Here is a 19,532-nt window from a genome sequence, read left to right on the forward strand (position 1 = left end):
TCAGCAATCCAATGTATCAGCACACCACTCTCAAGCAAACATGCTCTTTATTGAACCATATGTTTCCACAAGAGATATTAGCAGACAATTGTTTCAGGGGCCACGCAGGGTCCCCCTTTATCAAGGCGTGTGGTTACCCTGTGTGGCCCCCAAAACAATTGTCTAATATCTCTTGTGGGAACATATGGCTCAATAAAGAGTGTGTTTGATTGAAAAAGTGGGGTGTGCTGATACATTGGATTGCTGATTACGTTGGAGACATTGCCTATGCCAAAGTATCGAGCACCCAACAGCCTCTTGATGGAGTGCCTAACCACAACCATTGTATTGCATGCTGTACATTATATAGTCTTGTAACATAAGTGATCCCCTTGGGGGGGGGGGGGGGGGGGGGAGGGGGCATAGTCCTATGTCCATCACAGTCTAGGACCAATTTTGGTTGAAGCCAATTAACTTATCTCTGTGTTTTTGGGATGTGGGAGGAAACCGGAGTTTTTTTGAAGAAACCCACAGAGACATGAGGAGTACATGCAAACTCTGTACAGATAGTGCCCTGGTTGGTATTGGGCCGCAAGGTGAGAGTTCTATCCACTAAGTCACCGTGCTGACCCATTGTAGCACCAGTATTACTTTTTTTTCCACCTTTTTAAAGGAAGCCTGAAATGAGCTCAATATGGAAGGTGCCATTGTGACAGTGCTGGGCGTATCCCATCAGACAAGTAGTCAAGGCTCCCTAAAGATTACGCTTAGGACTTTACTTTTGTGTTTTTTCTGTAATTGTGGTCAATGTAGTTGTCACTCCAAACCTTTCTACTTTCTCCTGCATTCAATATTAATTTGGCCACCTCTGCATTGTAACCTGATAGAAACATGTGAGTTGCTTGACCATGATAGTCTCAATCAAAAATCTAGTGTGTGGGCAACAGTAACTCATCCTGCAGAACTGTACAAAATCAATTGTTGCTGATGGAATTTCTGCTTTGAGGGGTTGCTCTTTATCGAGCAGAATACAGTAATCCGCTGCAAACCAAACAGCATATCTGTGCAGTTATGTTTATAATCTGCCAATTTAAAACAATCCCTACTGGATTTGTGTGACAGTAGCGCAAAGTTTGCGTATGTAGCTTTAGGCTAAAGACAGGCCAGAGGTCAAGGATGCAATTGTATATCACCAGTTTGAGTATGGTTAACTATGCCTGTGTTTTTTCAGGAAGGATATAATGATATAAATGCTACTCACAAAGGAGGGTTGCAAAGGGCAACCGACCACAGAAAGCAGGTGGAGACAATGAACCCGACTCCACTCGGGGTGGTCCTAACCAGGACCTGGATGTAATCGCTCTCCTAGAAAAAAGAGAAACAGGTGTCCACCGTGGTGGGAACCAACGGTGGTCTGTTTCCACCCCTCGGATCACAGGAATACGGGGGTATATACTAAGCTTAAATGGATGAAAGAGGCGCCTTGGGTGTGATAACAGCATCTAAATACAGCTTAAACGAACAACATGAGGTAGCTTACCTCAATGATGAAATCTCTGTAATTATACAAAATATTTTTTATTTAGCACAGGCAACGCGTTTCGCGGGTCTAAGCCCGCTTCCTCAGGCCAATAACAGTGCCAAATAAATTAAATCAATGATTTTGTCAGTGAGGTAAGCTACCTCATGTTGTTTTTCGTTTTAAGCTGTTTTTAGACGCTTTTATCACACCCAGGGAGCCTCTTTCCCCCATTTGTGCTTATTGAGAGATAATTAAAGTGAAGCTAATGTCATTTTGGTGAATGTCTGACCTGCTTGAGAAATGGACAACAGTCTTTTGTTCAGAAGAGGAAGTGTGGTGGCAGTCATAAGACCCACATGTCTATAGTCACGATGTCTCAATCATTGTGATTTCCATGAGGTCAGTGGAGTAAACTGCATTGCTTTGTGAGGATTTCCCTTTTTGTTTTTTTTACATGTTTTGACTAGGTAGCCTTTATATTAAACCCAAGCCAATAATGCAGGCTGTGCTACTTATAGTTTGGGCGAATGATTGTGTGCAGATTTCTTGTGTGAGAAATATTTATGTGAAATGAATAGTTTCTCTGTTCCCTTTTTTCATAATGCCGTTTCCTTGCTTCTGTTTGCATTATGGAAATCTACAGTATATATCATGGCTTCCATCCACTTATACCAATATTTTATTAAAAAGCTACCCTCAAGTGAAAATAAACCAATTAGGCCATTGTATCCATACAGTGCCAGTTCTGAAGTTTGTACCGGCTATCCCCCTGCCAAACAAGGAGTGTGACCAGTACAGTGTGCTTCCTCCTTTACATTATGCAGCGTGGACTCACTAGCCAGGTCCTCTACTCTGTCTGTCACTGTCTCTCCTATCACCATGTGGCAGGGTCTCCCCGTGGGCTTCCGATGTCACATGATGTGCATTGAGAGCCTATAGAGAGATGCTGTTGCGTAGTGATAGGAGATACACTATGCAGAAGAGAAGAGGACCTGGCTTATAGACCAGGTATTTCTGCTCCTCTGTGGCCTCTCTATCACTTTGTTGCTGGCGACACGCCCCAGTTCCCCCCTGAATCCGATGTTCCATGTGACATTATGGTAGGGCCGGCTCTGTATCTACAGTCCTATTCCTGAATAAATCTTTTTCTCATAGTATTATTACTATTAAACTTTTATAAAGAGCCAACATATTATGCAGCAGTGTACAATAGATAGCGGAGACATTACGACATTAAACTGTGTTTACACAGGGACATTACAACATTAAACAATGGTACATGAAATTGTGATGTAATAAACAATGGTACGTAGATTGCAATGTAGGGATAAATACAGCAGACGAGTCACTGTGGGGGTAAAGAAGAGCACAATGGGAGGAGGGCCCTGTCAAATAGGCTTACAATCTAAGTGGTGGGGGAGAGGGACATGAAAGGGGGGGGGCGTATGTATAAGGAAGGAGTTTGGTGCTATGAAAATGTCAAGTAAGCATTGGTGGACAGATGGGTCTTTAAAGGGACCCCAAGGTGGGAGACATACGGAGGCTGATATATTTATTTCCTTTAAAACAATGCACATTGCCTGACTACCCTGCTGATCCACTGCCTCAAATACTTTTAGCCATGGACCATGAATAAGCATGCCGATCAGATGTTTCTGACAAAAATCTGCCAAGATTAGCTGCATGCTTGTGTTGAGGGTGTGATTCAGAGACTACTGACCAGAAAAATTAGCAGGACTGCCAGACAACTGGTATTGTTTAAAAGGAAATAAATATGGCAGCCTCCCTGTGTCTCTCACCACATGTTCACTTTAAGGTCTCTAATTGGTTACTAATCATTTAGAGCCCTTTATTCCAAAAGGGGGTTGTAACATCTAAAAAACACAAAATTGAGTAAAAATCTGTTAGGGCCTCAAATATATATATATATTTTTTTTTTACAGAATAGGTCCCTATATGTTCCCTACTTAAATTTTTTTTACCTAGTCTGGGAACTGCTCATCTCAAAATGCAAATAGCAAACTTCCCATTTAGGATAAGATGAGTATACTGACCACAAGGTAATTGAATCCCCCCTCCCTTTGAATAGTTTACACAGTGATGTAAACCTATTAGCTAAGTGATGTTTTCCGAGGGAGGGACTGTAATCTGTAAAATAAGCAGTAACACTGAGCTGGGTAAATAAAAAGAAAAGGGCAGAAGTGATCTCACTTTTGGCATCACAGAGAAACAATAAAAATGGAAACAAGCAGAAATACTTTCTTTTTTTCATATCACAAATCTGACAGTGAACACAAACAGGATAGGTAAGCAAAATAAATAATGTTGTATTGGATGATTTTATTTTATTTTTTTACTTATTTTTTTTTTAGTTAATATGGAGTTTCATCTCACTTTAACCCACACAGTAAAAAAAAGGGAACACAACCTAGTTCCTAGTAGGACTGTTCCAAAATATACACGTTTTTCTCACATGTCACTTCAGGGTTCCCTTGACCAACTTATTAGCTTGCTTCTAAAATATTATGATTTGGGGATTTCACATCCGAGACCTTCAGATTTTAACATTGTTCTGTACATCTATTGGTGTCTTTGTGGCTGGGGGTAGTGTGGAAGTGTTGGCTGCCAAATATTTAACATACCTAAGTGCATTAAGACTGACTAATGCATTATTCAATTTAAAATCCAGGCTAGTTGGCAAGCGCTTTTAGAATGAGGGATTAGTGTCTACCTCTTTTGGAAAAATGTTCTATTAAATTTTTTTATTTACATTTTTACTTTTTCCAGGTAATTTTTTTTCTCCTGCTCAGAATATTTTATCTGTATACAACCAGGAAACTGGGTTTGTTTGCTTTTCTTAGGACAGAGGACTGAAAAGAGCAGTTTCAACCCATTTATTCTTTTCATATTATGTACCTTTTAAAGTAGCTGTTGAACTTTGGCCTACAGTGGTATGGATCTAATTTTAGTTTTGTTGGCTCGGTTTTCAAGAAAGGAACATAAACGGTACAGATAGTTCACAGACGTCTCGAAGTATGTTTGTTGCATACAAATTGCTACTATTAATGGAGAACTGTATCATTTAAATTTAAGTCAAGTTTATGACTCAAGGGCAGCTATTGGCCCAAAGTGAGGAAAGCGACAGTCACTGCACTTTAGGTTAACTATTTAGGCACTTTGCATACCAAGACGAGGATCAAGGTACATTTTCTGGAGTTATGACTGTATGACTACAAACTTTTTTGTAGGGTTCACTTTCCCACCCAGTAGGACACACATATGAATACGCACAGGTTATTAAAGTGAAACTCCACCACTATTGAGGAAAACGCAGTACCTTAGTTCATCTGTATACATTGCAATGCTCTAAAATGTTAAGCAAGGTTGCTCTTAATGAGGAACTTTACTAAATGTAACTTAATGAAAAAAAATAAATCCTTTATAAATAGTGTAAAAATTAAGCAGTCAGGTCGCAACATCTTTACTGTAGGTAGGTGCATAATTGTGGAATGTTTACTGTTTGTTTAGAATGCTTTGGGAGAAGCATTCTGCTTAATTAACAGCATATGCTACACGTAACTGGGAGGGTGAAGTTACATAGGAATATGTACAGTAGATATGGGAAGTGTTTCTGATGCTGAAACCAAGATGATTCAGTTAAAGTGGGCATCCTGAATGGTTTACTACATTCTACTATATGTCACTGGAGTTCCTCTTTAACAGACCCTGTGGTATGGGAGTGTACAACCTTGCCACAAGCCAGTGGATTAGTCCAGCTGTGGCACAAAAATAAAAAATAACATTTATATTGTGTTTTTCTCCTGGCGGACTTGAAGCTCTTTAGGGCTGCAGCCACTTAGGGAGCCCCTGAATGACCGGCCTTGCTCAAAGACTCCTTACTGATGTACATACTGTCTTGAGCTGGGATTTGAAAATGGAAGATGTTGCTTGATTATATTAAAGAGAACCTGAAGTGAGAGGACTATGGAGGCTAACATATTAATTTCCTTTTAAGCAATACCAGTTGCCTGGCTGTCCTGCTTGTCCTCTAATACTTCATAGCCCCTGAACAAGCATGCAGCAGATCAGATGTTTCTGACATTATTGTCAGATCTAACAAGATTAGCTGTATGCTTGTTTCTGGTATGATTCAGACACTACTGCTGCCAGACAACTGGTATTGTTAAAAAAGAAAACAAATATGGCAGCCTCCATATATTTCTCATTTCAGGTTTCCTTTAAATGTATTTCATTTGTAGTTTTGTTTTATCTCGTTGTTTGGTGGAGATGCTTTTACATTTGAGCTCCTAGCTTCCAAACAGTTGCTATGAGCACTATTAAAAGTGTTCTTAAAGTATATCTCCACTTTCATATACAATTTGGTATACTATTGCTGCACTAGATATTTTAAAATTCATTAAAATCCCATCCTGCTATGGTTTTCATTCCTCAGCGACCACAGTGGCAGTACACTGGTACACAGCGTAGCCTCAGATTCCATTCTTATAGCTTTTCTTGTTCACTGCACAAAGCAGAAGGCAAAATAGTTGCAGATTTCCATTTTTATTGGAAAGGAGTATGTAGAAAGCAATGGCTTGTGAGCAGGGCCGGATTTACCATAAGGCACTGTAGGCACATGCCTACAGGCACCTACTGATGTAAAGGTCTCTCAATCCCTTCCTAGAATGCCTCCCTCCTTCCTGTCCCATGTGGAGTATAAATGAGAGGTTACTCATCTAGCTCTCGCCATTCCACTCACAAGATCTCCCTTCATTCGGGGGCACCTCTAGCTACCTAATACCTGGGGGGGCACCTCTAGCTACTTAGTGTTAGGTAGCCAGAGGTACCCTCAGTATTAGGGGGCACCTGTAGCTACATACCCCAGGAAGAGGAAGTAAGGGAGAAGTGACAGCTGGGCTAGCCAGCACATTTTCGGTGCGCTTCGGTTGGGGCTTTGTAGGTTCCTGGAGGGCAACGTGTAGGGTGGCGGGACATCTGTGCCTATAGGCTCCTGTGATGTAAATCTGGGCCTGCTTGTGAGAAAGAATCAGTAATCAGACAAAGCTTCTTACCGTAACCTTTCTTGATGCCCCATGGCATTCTCATAATGCTTGCTTTGCAGCTGCACAGATGTTTACAGCCTAATGCAGACCAAAATGAGGTGTCCTGTCATACCTGGACTAGGTTTATGCTTGATTTTAAATTGAATTCTTAAATGTGGATCAAAACTAAAGTGGGGGAGAGAAATTAGGCTTCATTTTCTACAGTGTTAACTTGCCTGTGTGACCTTCAATTTTGGTGAAATCGGTGGGTTTGCCATATTCGGCTGCAAATTGCGCCACAGTGCCTAGCATTAGAATATACTTGGCCAAGCACAATGTTGATGAATACTTGCAAGTGTGTGTTCTGCTTAGGAGGTACGGTAACTTGTATACACAGAGCACCACGCAGTAAAACATGGCCTAGCAAAAATATTATTAGATGACTGGTGTAGTAAGAATGCAAGAATCCGTGTGCTGCCGCACCATAGGAAGAGAGGGAGGTAGGCACAGAGGCGTGGGCATATATTTGTTCTGCTTAATCACGTATATTGTAAAATTAAGAGGGGAGCTAGTGACTATTGTTTCTCTCTTTAGCTACTGATTACAAAAGACTTTTCTTTTTCATGAATTAAATGTTCTCATGCAGCTGCCAATCATGCAAGGAGAACTCAGACTATAGTGTCAGAGGCCTATTCAGCTGATTTTTTTTTTCTTGTCATAAATAGCAGTGACCTTTTACAGACTGCAGAGTTGCCATTTTTATGCATGTAGAGAGTATCTTAGTATAAAACTGGCAGCAAATGTAATTTCCATTCTGTAATCATCTTTCTTATTTCCAGCACTAGCTGTAGGTACAAGCTGTGCTCGGCTGGGCTTCTAGATTTCATTAAATCAAAAGGCTATCTCTGTGCGGGAATCTAAAGGAATGCACAGCTCGGCTCTGCGACCATTCCTGAAACCCTCCCTGAACTCATTGCAATCTGCGAGAGATAAAACCAGTCAAAAGTGAAAACACTGCCTCGGAAAACAAAACGGCCACTTTTGGAGGATTCACTTGGAAAGTACTAATGATAGTTCACTGTCAGAAAGAGATAAATGCAAGGGCCTGTTCAGGTTTAAAGATCAATTCCCGACTCAAATGTTTTCTTGAGCAGGCATTGACTGGCAGAGCATTTATTGGAAGGTGGGGGGAAAGCACTATTAACATCAGTTAAAACAATATATAGTTGTCAGATGTGGATTAATCAACAGTTTAACCAATATTTTAAAGTTCTTACAATGTGAATATAGCACTATTTATCGATTACTTTGCACACTTCCTAAAGCCTCGTTCACATGTATGAGGACTTTCGCTCACTGGTATCAGAACCCAATCCCTCAGGTGTAAGTTTCTGAACAGACTTTTGTACAGATGTGCCACTAGCCTAGAGGCTATCAATGTGTCTTTACTATGTAGTGGGGGAAGGGACTATGGGCGGCCCAACATGGAGCTGCTTCCAGTGTGTGTGGTGGATAGAACAATGTACTCTGGTGTCACTAAAGATCTGATGTGCCAGATCCCCCTGGAGATGTCAGGGGTCTTCCATCCACAGCCTGAATTCTCACCCAAAGTGTTCTTTATTGGCTGTCTCTGCTTTGATTATTCAATGTGTCTGTATTCGCGTTAGTACTGAAAGTAATGCTGTTTCAGTGAAATAGTTTCCATCAAATGCATTTTTTGTTTTCCATTTCATTACGAAAAAAAAAAAAATTGGACAGCTTGCTGCCGATTTTCACTACCACGTATTTGTTTCCCATATGATAATTAAAGAGGCACTATGGCGGAAAATTGTAAAATTTAAAATATGTGCAAACATAGACAAATAAGAAGTACATTTTTTTTCCAGAGTAAAATGAGCCATAAATTACTTTTCACTTACAGTAGGTAGTAGAAATCTGACAGAAGCGACAGGATTTGGACTAGTTCATCTTTCAATCTCAAGGATTTATTTATTTTCAAAAGGACTTGGTGAATGGTGGTTGCTCTGTCCAACTGCCAAAAACTGTGTAGAGAGCAGAGAGGCTGGCCAGCATTATTGTTTAAATCCTTTTTAGGGAATATCTTTATAAAGAATAAAAGCCTTGCTGAGAATCCCCTATGAAGAGATGGACTAGTCCAAAACCTGTCACGTCTGTCAGATTTCTACTACCTACTGTAAGTGACAGCAACATAGGAGAAAAGTAATTTATGGCTCATTTAACTCTGGAAAAAAAACGTACTTATTTGTTTGTTTGCACATATTTGAAATTTTAAAAATGTTCGCCATAGTGCCCCTTTAATTATGCTGGACACATGCAAAAGTTCTCATAAAATTTGCATAAAATATCAGGAAAATGTGCATATGGAAAAACGCATGCAAAATGTTGTTGGAAGTGGGCTATTACACTAGTTGGAATTCTATGTAGCCATTTGTTCACTGCCTATGAGCAAATAGCATGGTGCATATTCCATTTAAGTACAGGGTAGTGAGGAATACCTACAAAGGTCATTTTTGTTGGTAGAGCTTGTTTTTATCTTTGTATAACAGCTTTGTATAAAAACATTCATTTGCCAATAACTTTATCACTACTTATCACACCTGAATGATCTATACATTGTGTTTTTCGCCACAAATTAGGCTTTTTTTAGTTTGTTCTTTTTGCTAAGTGTTATAATATTTTATATGCATTTTAAAGAGAATAAGGAGAAAAAAATGATAAATTAATATTTCAGTTTTCAGTCATTATAGTTTTAAAATACATTCTCATGTTGATAAAAACACATTATATTTGCCCATGTGTCCCGGTTATTACAACATTTAAATTATGTCCCTAGTAAAGTGTATGGTGACAATATTTTATTTGGAAATAAGGGTGTATTTTTTTGTTTTTTGTCTGTATGTTTTTCTGCTGGAATAACGATCATTCATTCAGTAGACACTTTGATTGGGTTTGAGGACACATGTTCCACTTCACCAATCTGCAATGCTGCGTGACATTGCAGGGGCTTACGGGCCTCTCGTAAACACAAAGGGATATGAAGCTACGTTCTCGGTAGCTTAAGTGAAGTTTTCAGGGACGTTGATACTCGTCCAGGGGAGAGCAAATGGTTATTAAGCTGATAAATTCCTTTTAACCTGTTTAGGACCGTAGGCTTACACTCCGCTAGCAACCAGGCTATTTTTCCAATCAATTTAGGCCATTGCAGCTTTAAGGCCTCGCTACAGGGCCGTACAACTCAGTGATTTCCCCCCCCCCTCTCCCTTTTCTGCCCAGCCAAGCTTTCTGTAGGTGGGCTTGATTGGTGCTGGGGTGTTTTTACTTCTTAATAAATATTTATTCGTTTATTTTTTTTTTAAATCAATTTCTCTATTTATTTAATAATTTTTTTAACCCATCGCCGAAGGGAGACTGATGGCGTAACGGAGCTCCGTCATTCAAGCGATGAAGCGTGCAAATTGGCGAGCATAGTCTTCTGCAAAACCTCGCCCTGGGACTTGACGCCAATTGCCGTTAGGCGGTCCTGGGGCTGCCGCCGCGTTCACGCCCCTCGGCGTGACGGGGTCGTCTAAAGTACGATACCGGGTCATTGCTATACAAGAAATATATTAGAACTATATTTGACTGAACCAAATTTGGATATTCATGTCTTCATGGAAATGTTTTCTTGTTCATTCCTGTAAGTGTAATTATGAGTAAAACCTCTACATATTTTAAATTAAAATTGCATGATCATCAGCTACTTCCTGGGCCATGGACTTAAAGAGGAACTCCAGTGAAAATAATGTAATAAAAAAATGCTTAATTTTTACAATAATTATGTATAAATGATTTAGTCAGTGTTTGCCCATTGTAAAATCTTTTAAATCCCTCAATTACATTCTGACATTTATTACATGGTGACATTTTTACTGATGGCAGGTGATGTAGCTGCTGCATGCTTTTTTGGCAGTTGGAAACGGCTGTAAACAGCTTTTTCCCACAATGCAACAAGGTTCACAGACAGGAAGCTGCCAGGAGTACCACGGTCCTCAGAGATTCTTGTGTGAGGGGTTTCACACAATATCAGTCATACAGCGCCCCCTGATGGTCTGTTTGTGAAAAGGAATAGATTTCTCATGGAAAAGGGGGTATCAGCTACTGATTGGGATAAAGTTAAATTCTTGGTCGGAGTTTCTCTTTAAGTCCTTCTAAAGGCAAGCATGAAACACAGGTGGTAGAACTATTGGTCTGGGTTTAGCACTAAGAAAAGTCGGCCCCTGAGCTCAAACCACCAACCATTAAGACACCAGGGCGTCAACCAGCAAACACCTGGATCCCAGAATGGTGTAAATTCAATCGTGAAGAATAAGAAGGCTGGGTCTCCATCTGAGTTTAGCACTACCCTAATTGTCTTCCCTCCCAGAACAGCTGTCTTCCATAGTGTAATGAGTGTGCATCCTGCTACCTTACCTGTATGACAGCTTAGCATTATGATAGCTTCACTGCTCACTCATGCAGCAAGACAAAGACAAGGTGGCACAAGCATGTGCATGCACCCCCTAGTGTTAGTAATAATTCCCATGCAATAATTACATGTGTGATTGAGATGCAATCAGAGCTTTGAGATGTTAGACACTAGAGAAGGGGAGCTGGCCACACACCCATTACACTACAGTAAATTGTTTTCTAGTGTATTAGATGGGCAGGGTTGTGCTAAATTCACAGATGTCTGTTTTTCACCTTTTCCATTAGATAGGCTTTAAAGGAGAACTCTGTGTCAATGAATTGCAGCATGTGTCTGCAAAACTTTTTAAAATATTGTTGAGAATGTTTTGAATCGGCAGAGACAAACATCCCCCTATCCCCCATATCGATTTAGAGGAGAAATCAGGACATATATGATATAGTGTTTTTTCCCTTTGCAGGATGAAGGAAGTATAAAGGAGATCGCTATCACACACCACACCAAGGAGGGATATGACAAGGCTGACCCCTCACAGTTTGAGCTGCTCAAGGTACTCGGACAAGGCTCATTTGGAAAGGTAAGTCTATGAATCTCAGGCCTATCATTAGCAAGTCATTTTTGTGAGGGGAAATTGTAGTTTCTGAAGATTGGTGGCAGCGTAGCCGGACCAGATCTTTCAAAACTAAAGTAAGACCGCAATGTTTCATATGTTGTTTACAGCAACCAGACATATATATATGTATATCTCCTCTTTTCACACCATAAGCAAAGCAAAACCCCATGTGCATCTGTGATTCAATTTAATAATTAATAGCACTGGCTAGACTATGTGCAATACAAAGGTTTTACTAAATTTTAGTGTAGATTCCGGGCTAACTTTTTCTCTGTGGATACTAAGCAGTACGCCATGGCTACTAAAATGTTTAAAGTGGACCCAAATTAAAAATACAACATTTCAGAAATAAAATCTATTTTCTGAATTATAATAATAAATAGCAGCCTGTTTTCAGCTGCATGATGACAAATATAAAATATTTTACATTTATTGGAGGAACTCCTCCCTTCCTTTCATATTGCCGGGACAGAATCCGGCAAACTGGTGGAGTAGATGGTGTCCAGCAAAGGAGGAATTTCTAATGGCTGCCACCTGTATAACCCTAGTTATGAAAAGAGAAGGGCGAAAAGCATGCACTGAAATGCTCATAGGCTTGAAGTAGTGTTTATCTATCTTTGTATGTGTCAGAGTGGAGCAACTAAATATTTTGAATTTTAAAAAAAAAAAGTTTGGTTTGGGTCCCCTTTAAAATGAGCTTCCTGTGAGATTTTAGAATACAGATATACTTGGTAGGTCACTGGGATGGTTGTGCTTATTTACAGGATACACTGCAATAATTTAGCAGCTATGTATCCCCAAATATCAGAATTAAAGCTGATCCAAGATGAAAAAGTAACTATAACAAGTAACATGTCTATATATCTTATCTAAAGTTTACACAGCAAATCTAGTTGCAAACAGCTTTTAATAGACTATGATTATTTCTTCCTGTAATACAATGACAGCAGCCATGTTGTTTGTAAACATTAAACAGAGGCAAGCTTATCTGCATCTTGAGCACTCAGCCTGTGAAAAAAAACCTAATCCCCCTTCTCCTCCCCTCTGCCTCTGAAATATCTGGCTAGTAATACCTCCCACAACTCCTGCCCAGACTGAGCTCCCATGAGTCCTTGCTACTGTCTGAAAGTGCCTTGGCTCTCTGAAAACCTGTGGGCGTGGCTTGTTTAGTTTATAGGGAATTAGAGTATTAAAACAAAGTATTTGGCTTGAAGAATGCCCTATAAACAATAGGAAAGGAGCACAATTTTGCAATGAGTAAAAGTTCATCTCGGATCCACTTTAAGCAGTTATGTGCAAACCCAGATACCATATATTAAAACAAATTAAAAAATAAATGAATATCATTTAGACATCAGAATGCTAAAACATGCTTTCTAAACACCCATAGTATAATGAGTCAGCCCTTTTCAGTCAATCAGGCATCCATGTCTGAGCTGTGTCACCATTAAGGATTGAGAGATTAGTCAGTCTTGAGGGAATTTTGCATAGACCTATGTACAAAGATAGTCTTTTAAGTACCTGCACTAGAGCATCCTTAATCTCAGACTGGTCCCAAGCTCCACCTTCCAAAAGACAGCAGCCCTTAAAGTGAACCTAAAGTCACAAAAAAAAAGAGATGAACTCACCTGGGGCTTCCCTCAGCCCCCTGCAGACGATCGGTGCCCTCGCAGCCCCGCTCCGATGGCCAAGGACCCGCCGGCGAACACTTCCGGTTTGGCTGTCACCGGCCGACAGGCATGGGAACGCGAGTGATTGCTCGCGTTCCCAGCCTGTATATCGCCCCCTATGCTGCTATTGCGGCCAGGAGGTCGCAATAGCAGCATAGGGGGCGATATACAGGCTGGGAACGCGAACAATCACTCGCGTTCCCATGCCTGTCGGCCGGTGACGGCCAAACCGGAAGTGTTCGCCGGCGGGTCCTGGGCCATCGGAGTGGGGCTGCGAGGGCACCGATCGTCTGCAGGGGGCTGAGGGAAGCCCCAGGTGAGTTCATTTCGTTTTTTTTTTGTGACTTTAGGTTCTCTGTAACGCAAAAAAGGACAACACAGGAGTTACAGACAACTCCATGAGGGGCCCAGGCAAAGCCAGGACGTTTGGGGTATGAGTGGTTCATTAGTCTTGAAAAGCCAAGACTTAAACTCAAGAGATGTGAAAATTGCTGTTCATTGATGATGTGCATTACACAGAGGTTGAGAAGATCTTCAGAAAAGAATGGCAAAGAATTCTCAAATGCATTTGTTTGAGGCTTATCTCATGAATTTGTTAAAAGGTAGTGTGTCTGTCTCTAAATGAGGCAGTGGATTGTAGCCCTGGCTCCCCTGAAAAGTAAATTGAACCCAAAACTCTTCTGTTTGGCAAAGAAAACACTGCTGATATCGCTTCAATGCTGAAAAGTTAAAAGGGTCTTTATTTCTATTTGTTATGCAGCTGATTGCTGTCTCAGAAAGTCAGCCCTTAAATTTAAATAAGAATGTAAGGTACTCCAAGGAAGATTACTTACTTGTCTTTATCTCATGACTAGCTAATGACCCGGCGTTGCCCGGGTATGTATTTGGCTGGTGTTGGCTCTGCCCTAAGGCCTCTTGCACACTGCAAGTGATTCCGATTCCGATTCCGCTTTTTAATCGGTTTTTACATCTGATTCAGATTCAGATTTGCAGTTTGCTCCCTGCACACTGCAAATCGGAATCTGAATCTGATGTAAAAACAGATTAAAAAGCGGAATCTGAATCGGAATCGCTTGCAGTGTGCAAGAGGCCTAACACACAATTACTCAATGACCTAGTTTGTGAACATTTGCGGTCCTTGGCATCAATAGTTTGCATTGAATTGAAACAAATATGATTGTCTGTTTATGGCTCCACCCACTTTTCTGAATTTGAACCCCGGTCACCCAATGACCATCTTTACCAGGTATGAGGCTTATGCCATTAACAGTGCAAGAATGGCAGCAATTAAATATACCCCTTAAAAATCAGTAGGTGAATTTTGATTGGCTTTTGTATGCTCCAACCCACTTTTCACCCACTTTTCTGAATATTAATCCCAGTCACCAACTGTGCAAAGTTTTAGAACCCTACCATAAACCATGTAAGAATGGCTGCAGTTTAAATTTTCCCAGTGCATTTGTCTCTGCCCACGTTTTAGTTATAGGGATAAAAAGTATCCTATATGTTGTTCCATATAATGTACTATGTGTGTGCCAAATTTTATTCAAATCCGTTCAGCCATTGTTGTGTGATTGAGTAACAAACATCCAAACATTCACATTTATATTATTAGTGAGAATAGTTTACATTGTGCATCTGGTTAATAAGCAGGTTGTCTATTGCCTTGCAATGTCGGGTATAAATCATAATTTCAAGAGGATTAGTACGAAATAGTACAAAAATGCAAGCCAATCTGAAAACACTATTTCTACACTACTAATTCTTTAACTGGACAGAATAAAGAAAAATAAGTGCAAAGCTGACCAAGTGAGATTACCTCATCAATGAAAACCGAAGACTTAAACCGTTTCGGTGCCCATACACTCATCGATTTCTCCTATTCAATTCCCTGCAAATTCAAATGATCTGCTTGGAATGGCTTCCCCAAAATGCCAGATTTATCGATTCTGATCAAAAATTGATCAATAATATTGATCGGACAGGATGGAATATTTAACTTGATCGGGGGCAAAGCGAGAATACCAATAGATTGCAATCTATTGAAATTAATCAGTGTGTATTAGGAATCGATACCTTCTGACTGGATTATTTTCAGAAAGAAATTGATAATGTTGAAACATTGGGTGGACATCTGTGTATGGTCAGCTTTAGTTATTCCACATGTACTGGCTGATGACATTGCATGCAGAGGAGAGCGCCCCTGCGCTTTCCTATTGGTCTATGAAGCCATGCATTGCTTTTAAACACCATTAGGTCACTTAGGAGATCCAAGGAATGCATCCTTGTTTGACATTTGCAGTAAAGTTGAAAATGGCCTAGGGTTGTGTAGCATCAGAATCGATCTTGCCATACTCTATTTCCACTGAAGGTGTAATTTTTGTATCCTGTCATAAACTTAGTTGTTGTTCAAGTTTGCCAAGTGCTGAAGGTAATTTGGGTGGATATCTGAAAACGCCCACGGGCTTGTCTTCCACTGTATTCCAGGATCTCATTCTGCTTACTGCAAACCTATATTTAATACAAATCAATATGACTACATCAGCATTGAAGACAGACCTACTTAGCACAGTATGTTTCTGCTGATATTAAACTGTAGCTTGTTATAACAAAGCTTATTACTCATGCTGTATAGGGAACAGAAACATAAAGTATATTTTATGATTAAGTATAATGAACAACATACATTACAGAAACTCCTGAATCACACGATGTCAGAGTCCTACACAGTATCCTGACCAAGAATGATGTCACTGGATGGCAGTCTTGTTCCTGAAGTGGATACACCACCTCTACAATAGAATCCTTACACCTCCTGTACAATAGAATCCTCACGGACAATAAATAGACTAGAGGCACTCTAGTTGCATAAAGAGAAACGTTAACCCAGGATTGAACTTAACCTAAATCAGTAGCCGATACCCCCTTTCTCGTGAGAAATGTTTACCTTTTCTCAAATAGATCAGTGACATCTGTTTGGCTGATATTGTAGTGAAACCCCTCCCACAGTGTGATTTCAGTGCCATGGCCATTACAGTTGTCTGTCTGTAAACCTCGTTGCATTGTGGGAAATAACAGCTTTTTCAAACTGCCAACAAAGCTGTATCTTCCTCTGTGCATAGAACTCTCAGTAAAACAAAGATTCCGCAGAGATCACCTGGCAGGACTAAAGAGGTCACCACCTGGGATAAATGTCAGAATGCAAATCAGGGAGGGGAAAGATTTTACAATGGGCAAGCACTGACTAAATTATTTGTAAGTGAATATTGTAAAATATAAGCAATTTTACTACAGTATCAGCCATGCAGATGGCTCTGATGATCTATTCGAGAAAAAGTAAAGATTTCTTGTGGAAAGGGGCGGATTGACTAATAATGGAAATGGAGCTCAATCCTGGGTTAAAGTTCCTTTTTAAGCCAGTGAATATCCACCCGAGTAGAGGATCAATGACATGAAAATAATTTCTCCTTGCACTCAAATTTCATGTAAATTATATGCAGCTTTAAATTGGACCAATTTATTTATTTATTGTATTTATAAAGCGCCAACATATTACGCAGCGCTGAACATTAATTTAGGTTAGACAATATTTAGGGGTGACATACAGCAATACGTCAATACAGGAATACAAGAAAACCAGATCATGCAGCACAGTATGAGTACAAGGTAATGCTTAGTCAGTCACTGGATGGGAGCTTGGAGATTAGGCAAGTTAGGTTCACTCAGATGCATAGCATGGGTTCACAGTAATGGAGGTGCCAGATCAGGTAGGACACAAAAGGAGGAGGACCCTGCCCAAAGGCTTACAATCTAGAGGGAGAGGTAAGGACACGAATGGTAGGGGACCAGAGTTCAGCTGTAGGTTTAGAGCACTTGTGAGGGGTAGTAGGCCAGAGTGAAAAGGTGAGTTTTGAGGGCTTTCTTGAAGATGTTGAAGGAGGGGGCTGCCCTAATGGGTGGAGGTAGGGAGTTCCATAGTGTTGGAGCAGCTCTTGAGAAGTCCTGGAGGCATGCATGGGACTGGGTGATGCGGGGGGCGGTTAGGCGAAGTTCATTGGAAGAGCGGAGTGAGCGGCTAGGTGTCTACCTCTGAGTAAGATCGGAAATGTAGGTTGGACAGGTTTTGTGGACAGATTTGTAGGTCAGACACAGTATCTTGAATCTGATTCTGGACTGGATAGGAAGCCAGTGGAGGGATTCTAGGAGGGGATCTGCCGTGGTGGAGCGATGGGAGCAGTGGATAATTCTGGCTGCCGCATTCATGATGGACTGCAGTGGGGCTGTTCAGGTCATAGGGAGACCAGACAGTAGGGCATTGCAGTAGTCAAGGCGGGAAATTATGAGGGCATGGATGAGGAGTTTGGTGGTGGCAGAGGTCAGGAAAGGGCGAATCTTACAGATGTTACGAAGGTGGAAGTTGCAGGACTTTGTGAGGTTTTGGATGTGGGAAGTGAAGGAGAGTGCGGAGTCCAGGGCGACACCCAGACAGTGGGCTTGAGAGGTAGGGCGAATGGTAGTGTGGTTAACAGTGACATGCACATCTGGGAGGTTCGTGGATGGCCGGGGTGGGAAGATCATAAATTCCGTTTTGTCTAGATTTAGTTTCAGGAACCTAGCGGACATCCAGGAGGAGATGGCTGATAGGCAGGAGGAGACCTTGTCCATGGTCGTGGTGGATATGTCAGGGGTGTGGAGGTAGATCTGGGTGTCATCTGCATACAGATGATAGTTAAAACCCATGGAGGAGATAACCTTGCCAATGGAGGATGTGTATAGGGTGAACAGTAGGGGGCCAAGAACCGAACCTTGGGGGACTCCCACCGAGAGGTGGTTGGAGGTGGAAACCCTCCGTGAACACGAACACGGTAAATCCAGCGCTGGAGACTTGGGCGCAGGAGACTTGGGCGCAGCCGGCGCCACCATAGGCCGTAATAGGAACTACGGCTATCGCAGGCACAGGGAGTAACTTCAGCGCCGTCAGAAGACGGACCTGAAGTTGCTTTTAAAACAATAATTCGGCTTCCAGCAATAGCTGGAAGCTGAATTATTTCATTCCTCCACTATCCATGTCGGCCTGGAGGGGGAATAGTAATTAACACGGCCCGGACTTGTGCGGCAGCAGGATCAGCCATATACTGGCTGTGTCCTGCGCCCAAGTCTCCGGCGCCGTTCTCTCTCGTACGCCCGTGAACACCCTGCGAGCCTCCGATCTCGTCTCGCAGGGTAAATGTAAACACATGGGGAAGATCTTCCCCGCCGTTTACATACAAACGGCGTTGTAGAGGAGATCGGCGATCCCCGGCCTCTGATTGGCCGGCATCTGATATGCTGAACTGAAGCCTATCTGAGGCCGTCCTGCGCCGCTCACTGCTCACAGGGGGAGGGAAGGGGAAGGAGGCCAGAAAGCGCTGCGGAGGGAGGCTTTGAAGAGCCCCCCCCCCCCGCAAGCGCAAACAGACGGCGGCGATCAGACCCCCCCCCCCCAGCAGGACATCCCCCTAGTGGGGAAAAAAGGAAGGAAGTCTGATCGCCATGGCTGCTATCTGATCTGTGCTGCGGGCTGAAGAGCCCCCGCAGCACAGATCAGCAAAACCACCCGAAACCCGGAAGTGGTTAATTACTGGAAACTCCACTTTTTGTTTTCATCACAAACTGAAACATCTCTTTTTTATTATTCAGGTTTTCAGTGGGTAGGCACATGCAACCTACTTTGGTTGACGTTAGAGAAACACTCACCTTGTGCTAGTACTTCCCTATTTACCGGTCTACTGTGGGAATACAAGTAAAATGAATGGCTTTTGTAGCAAAGGTCTATGATTCACAGCTAGAGTACACATGACTGCTATGCTTTGCCTCCCTTAGGGGTTGCTGGCTTCCATAGTGTAATGTCAGGAGATAAATCTTTGCACTTCACTGTTTACTTTTAATAACCACAGTATCATCTTTTAACACAGGTTTTCCTTGTGCGAAAAATCTCAGGATCCGATGCTGGCCAACTATATGCAATGAAGGTATTAAAGAAAGCAACACTTAAAGGTAAATGTATTGTGAGTCTCAGTACACACTTGCAACTTTGGTCACTCAGAATAATAGGACAGTATAATGGTGCCCATATACGGTACAATAAAAACGTTCCATTTCCCCATTTATTCGACCAAAAGGATTGAATCAAATGGAAGTTGAAAACCATCCTTCAAGAAAAAGAACGATTATCCTGTTTTTTTAAATAAAAATCGGATTG

At 41.5% G+C, this 19,532-nt stretch overlaps 1 protein-coding gene across 2 annotated transcripts in view; it reads left to right on the forward strand.

Annotated features, from left to right (window-relative positions):
- The window catches only part of RPS6KA3 (ribosomal protein S6 kinase A3), a 226,208-nt gene that overhangs the window by 130,353 nt on the left and 76,323 nt on the right, over window positions 1–19,532 (forward strand). For both annotated transcript variants that reach the window (XM_068270007.1, XM_068270008.1), the window contains 2 exons: window positions 11,469–11,585; window positions 19,246–19,327. In XM_068270007.1, coding sequence (XP_068126108.1) covers window positions 11,469–11,585; window positions 19,246–19,327 — 199 coding nt within the window. The remainder of the gene's footprint in view (window positions 1–11,468; window positions 11,586–19,245; window positions 19,328–19,532) is intronic.

Source organism: Hyperolius riggenbachi, chromosome 2 (assembly GCF_040937935.1).
Source record: "Hyperolius riggenbachi isolate aHypRig1 chromosome 2, aHypRig1.pri, whole genome shotgun sequence".
NCBI classification, from domain to species: domain Eukaryota; kingdom Metazoa; phylum Chordata; class Amphibia; order Anura; family Hyperoliidae; genus Hyperolius; species Hyperolius riggenbachi.